The sequence below is a fragment of the Bidens hawaiensis genome, unplaced genomic scaffold (assembly GCF_021521415.1).
Source record: "Bidens hawaiensis isolate Kalapana, Puna unplaced genomic scaffold, B.hawaiensis_p1.1 tig00055809_1, whole genome shotgun sequence".
Taxonomy (NCBI): Eukaryota; Viridiplantae; Streptophyta; class Magnoliopsida; order Asterales; family Asteraceae; genus Bidens; species Bidens hawaiensis.
The window spans coordinates 58,938-64,830 of NW_027500053.1; the positions used below are offsets into that span (position 1 = coordinate 58,938).

Consider the following 5,893-nt stretch of genomic DNA (forward strand, 5'->3'; position numbering starts at 1 on the left):
CCGTTTTCAGTAACGTCTTAGTTTTTCAATTCTCTATCACATCATATATCATTACTTCCATTTCCATTCCATCCTAAATGCTCCTAATTAGTTTCTTTAAGCTCCGATCACCTACAATCATAAAACCGCTCAAAGTAGTCGTGTTTGATACATATAAACAAGTAAAACACACAATATAAACCACTTTACACACGTTCTTTCACCCATATATCAAACTTCATACGAATTATGGACGGGAAATAAACCATCATATAAATGCTTGCAAGTGTAGGGTGCCTAGCCAAGGTAGTAGTAACACCACCGAAACACCTACTAATATGACCAAAAATAGTGGATTGTGTATTTATAGGATGCACCCGTCCTAGTGGTACATTTTGGTTTCTTGTGCATGATTCTAAGAACCCTGGAATAAACAACGGTGCCATAATAGAATCAAAGGATGCATCATGGTTTGAACATGTGTTCCCATGCTAGGGTAAAGAAGAATCGAGTTATTATAGACCGGTTAAGGAAATTGTTTCAGAGGATGAGGGTGCAAAAAAAGAACCTCGAGAACAATCTGAGACAAAGAAAGATGAAATTAAAAAGAGTAAATGGAAAATGACTGAAAAATCCTTTAGCCTTGACTTTTAGAAGAGGAACCTCAAACGTACCAATAAGTGGTGAATTCCCAGAAGGACCTTAGTGGAGGGAGGCCATCAAAGGTGAGATAGATTCTATCTTACAAAATCATACTTGGGAACTAGTGGATCTTCTTCAAGAATGTAAACCAGTAGGATATCTGTGGATCTTCAAGAAAAAAATGAAACCAGATGGCACCATTGATAAGTACAAGGCAAGGTTGGTGATCAAAGGATATAAACAACAAGAATGTTTAGATTACTTTGATACATATTCTCCAGTTACGCGAATAACCTCCATTAGGTTGGTGCTTGCAATTGCCACCATTAGAAATATGAAAGTTCACCAAATGGATGTGAAAATAGCTTTCTTAAATGGAAATCTAGAGAAAGAGATTTACATGGAACAACCTGAAGGTTTTTCACAGCCATTAGACAAGAAAAGAAAGTGTGTAAACTTGTAAATCCTTGTGGATTGAAACAAGCTCCAAAACAATGGCACCAAAAGTTTGATCATGTCATGCTTGATGTTAGGTTCAAAATCAATGAAAGTGATAAATGTGTATATGTGAAGGACAAATCAGATGGATATGTCATTCTGTGTCTATATGTAGATGATATGCTCATTGCTGGAAGTGATGACAAAATCATAGCACCCATAAAGAGCATGCTAAAAGCAAGATTTGACATGAAAGACATGGGTTTTGCGGATGTGATTTTGGGAGTTAAAATTACACGAACCCAATGTGGACTTGTTTTAAGTCAATCCCACTACGTGGACAAAGTTCTTGAGAAGTTTAATTCAAATGACTCTAATATAGCTAGAACTCCCATTAACACAAGTCAACATCTAGCTAAGTATAGAAGTGAACCCGTTAACCAGTTGGAATACTCAAGAATTATTGGCCGCTTGATGTATCTTATGAGTTGCACTAGACCAAACGTAAGCTAAGTAGACACACGAGCAACTCAAGTTCAATTCATTGGAACTGTGTGATTCAGTTGCTTCGGTATTTAAGATACACTCAGGAATACGGATTGCATTATAACAGATATCCAGCAGTTATCGAAGGACACTATGATACGAATTGGCTATTTGACATGATGATTCTAGAGCAACAAGTGGGTATGTGTTCACACTTGGAGGTGCAGCTATATCGTGGAAATCGTCGAAGCAAACGGTTATAGCTAGATCCACGATGGAATCAAAGTTCATCGCTTTAGATAAGTGGGCGAAGAGGCAACATGGAAACGTCAATTTGTTAAGGATATACCAAGAAACATACATTTGTAAAAAAATAATTAATAAATAAAAAAAGATAGCGTTTATATGGAAACTAATGCCAATAGGTTTACTTTTCAAATTATTGACTATAACTAAGTCGAAGGTCTTGGCTTAGATAATAATTCACTAAAGCAATTAATTGTTACCTTAGGGTTATGGCTTCGGTGATCGAGCAGAACTTTCACTTGAATAGAACGTTGGGACTTCAGAAATCGTCTCAGGACTGGGGCTCAAGAACAATTTTCGAGGTAGAATGCCAGAAATTCGGTGTTAAAACTGACATCCATAAGGCCCTATTTATAGCCAACTCGCTACCTGGTGGGAGTCCGCTACCAGCCTATGTATCCGTGTCACTGGCACGTGTCAAAATTTGTCAGAGCTGGAAAATATCTAGCTGTTAGCGCACTGTTTGCGCCGCTACCAACGGTTCGCTGATAAAATGAGCAATCAACGCGTATAACAATTTTGCGCATCGTTATTTGCCACATGTCATTACCCTTTTATTGCTTCACTTGGTCAACGAACCATAGCGGTCCGCTTGGGCCAAATTTACATATTTCATTTTATACCATGTACTTTGATTTAATGGCTGTTTGGCCCTTAAACTTTCAAAGTTGCCGATTTTTACACATGGTTTTCAAGATGTTTCACATTCCCCCTATATGGTTACTTTTGGGAGGGTTATGTTGCTACATGTTGCTTGAATTTCATAGTGTACACAGCCAATGGCAGGTATGTGTTTTCTTGTGGAAAGTTCGATGTCATGTGTCATTGAATTTATCACTTGAATCCTTTATTTATTTCATAATAATACATTACACAAATGGCAAACACAGAAGAAAGAATACATTATTAAACTACAAATATTATAAGAACCCATGAAATAGTGAATAAAGATTAAGGATACAATTCAATAGCCGATTGAAGAGCTTGAATATGTTTTATAGTGTAACGAGTGAATCCGGCCTCATGAAACACATGCGACCATTCTTCTAGATTGCGTTCTTTTCCTATACTCGTATAAATCATCATGTTAATATCAAACATCAATCCCAATCCTTTAAACTCATTTTCTTCGTCACGTCCTAATACTGCATCTATAATAATCACCTTCCCTTTATTTTGCGGAATAGCCTCTCGACATCTTCTTAGTATGGCAATGCATTCCTCATCCGCCCAATTATGCAATATTTTCTTCAACATTCAAATGTACTCGTTACTTGTGTTACGATCATAATACGACACGTGATCATATTGAAATGAAGGAAGAAAGAGTTAAAAAAAAAGTTAGGCAAGATTATGTTAGTTTACAAAAAAGTGAGTTGAAGTAAACCTCATATATCACTCAAGCTAAGGCAAGTAAAACATTTTCCTTATTGCCTCTTAAGATTTGAATCCACGAGTTTATATAATGGTGATTTGGCTTAATGTTAGTACTATTTGAGTCGCAACTTCCTGTTATAAGTGAAAGCCGCGCGTATAAATGATGGGAATTAAAAATAAAAACTAATCAAATCGTATCTTAAAATTATAGCAAAGATATGAGAAAACTAAGAAACTTACTACCAACTAATCAATTTTTTTCGTATATTTAATTATGAGGTTAGAAGGGTAAAAAAAAATTAAATAAAAAAGATTAAAAACAAGTATTTAGTTCACAAAGTTATATATATGTACCTCATAAAGTTACATATATGGAACTCATGAAGCTGACAAGTGGCGTTTAAGTATCACATACAAAGAAAACATGTCACTTTATGAGATACATATTTTATCATTTTTACATTCACAACCTTACAATAAAAATAAGTAAAAAATTATTGGTTATAACAGTAGTCAAAATTAAGAAAAAGTGGTAAATAGTTAAATACCATCATAAAAACCGCATCAGCTTTGGGCACATGATCAAACATATTTCCTCCAACATGCTCAACTCCACTAGATGTTGGAGCCATTGAAACCACATGAGAGAGATCAAAATTAATCCCCTTGATCCATGGACAAGCCTCCACAATCAACCGTAGAGCGGTCCCATTACCGCCACCAACATCCACCAGGGTCGTCAGCCCCTCAAACACCTGTGAACAGCTCTCCAACACCGCCGACACCAACATTCGTGCTTCACATGCCATTCCATCATTGAACAACTTACTAAAATCAGGATTCGCCGCACTATATTCCCATATATCTTTGCCGTGTGCCGCCTCGAATGGTAAATCTTTGTTACCTAACATCCAACCACTTAACTTGTCCCATGGAGCCAACATTGTGGAACTGCTTGTTAAAAGAACCAAGTCAGCCATGCTATGCTTCCCATGTCTTGTTAGGAGTCTAGATAACGGTGTCTTAGCGTATCCAACAGATGTTTCGGATATTGGTTTTTCTTGAAACACTTTATAGTGGATCAAGAACCTCATGACCCGATGCAACAAAGACTGTGAACACCCAATCTCTGATGCTAGGTCAACTAGTGTTATCGGGGATTCACGGTTTTCGAGGATATCAGGTATCCCAAGCTCAATGGCACACTTGACAAGAGCAATGTGAGTGAACCCAAGAATATAATTCCATATTTCTTCTTGTGGTTTCACTTCTGTATCTTTTAAAACAACTTTCTCTCTGTTTATTTCTGTACCCATTTTTTTTTTCTCAAAATGGCAAAAAGAATTTAGATTTTAGCATGATTTAAACAGCAAGAAAGCTTGCATGGTTAGATTTTATTAATTTATTTAGTAATATATTTTATCTCATTTCATGAGATTACATGTTGAAAACAATGTCTCGTTATTAGGGCGCCAATAAGATTAAGGGTTTAAGCATTAATTATTTAAAAAGTAAGATGGGTGAAAGAGGGAATGAAATGATTTTAAAAAAAAACAAAACAGGGTGGATATTGAATGAATTTGGGATGTTTTATGAGGAACGTGACAGACTAAATAATAAGTGATTTTATTTTATTGACCAACCAGACTTCTTTTTTCATTCCTCAAAATGATCCTTCAATTTCGTCTCTCTTTCCCGCTTAACAAATAGTATACTACCGAAAAGTTTAACTCAAATCTTTATCTCTATGAAAAATAAAATAAGATCTAAACTTTCTTTTGGCTTTGATTGTGATATCACAACCATAGGTCCGTATTAGGGATGACAATGAGATAATATTAAGAATAAATGTTGATTCACAAGATCATTTATCAACAAAAATAGAAATCCACCAAATATAGATTGGGACTTAATGTTATTAAAATAAACGTGATTAATATTCCAAGTTTAAATTCGTTTTCAACTAGTAAATTGAACCCCCCACCCCCCCCCCCCCACCCCCTCGCATACGCGTTGCAGTGGGGTTGTGAAACAGTGGCGAAGGTACATTGGTGGTAGAGGGTCGGCCAATCCCTTTGAGAAAAAAAAATTTAGTGGTATATATGTGTTAAAATTCCGGTCGACCCTTATGAAATTTTGACACCGACCCCTTTGGATTTGAGAACGACCACCAACAGAGAGAACTTGAGATGAAAAGAAAAGAGTAAACCAACCATATTTTCCGGCAGCCGGCGCAAAAAAGTATTCTCATGTTCCAGTTAAAAAAGAAAAGAAAAAAGATGACCTAATTTAACATTTTAATGATGTAACGAGCCTTTATTAACTCTCTTTCATAATCCATTATTCTACCAAAATTTTTAGGATATGTGAAAATAAAGATAATGTCAAAAAAACATTTATTTATTTCCGAGTTGGTTTACTTATAATGTAATATATAATAAAAGTCAGTATGTTTTTTCCCAAAATTACTTGCCCATTTATTTCGTATATGATTAATTAACTTTTTAACTTTTAATAAGCACTTTTTTTTCCTTTTATATTTTTTAATATATGAATATCGAACGAATGATGTTGTGATTAGATACCAAAATATAAAAACTAGTAGAAAACAACTATAAATATATAGTATTTTAATTATGCGTAACTAATGACATAGCATGTATTT

The 5,893-nt window shown here is 35.2% G+C and overlaps 1 protein-coding gene across 1 annotated transcript; it reads right to left on the reverse strand.

Moving 5' to 3' along the window:
• Positions 1-2,802: 2,802 nt before the first annotated feature.
• Positions 2,803-4,544, reverse strand: LOC143601169 (acetylserotonin O-methyltransferase-like). Its single transcript, XM_077078647.1, has 2 exons — positions 3,777-4,544; positions 2,803-3,099 (listed from the first exon to the last, which is right to left on the reverse strand). Exons 1-2 carry the CDS (start codon positions 4,542-4,544, stop codon positions 2,803-2,805), a joined length of 1,065 nt encoding a protein of 354 aa, XP_076934762.1.
• Between the last annotated feature and the right edge of the window lie 1,349 nt (positions 4,545-5,893).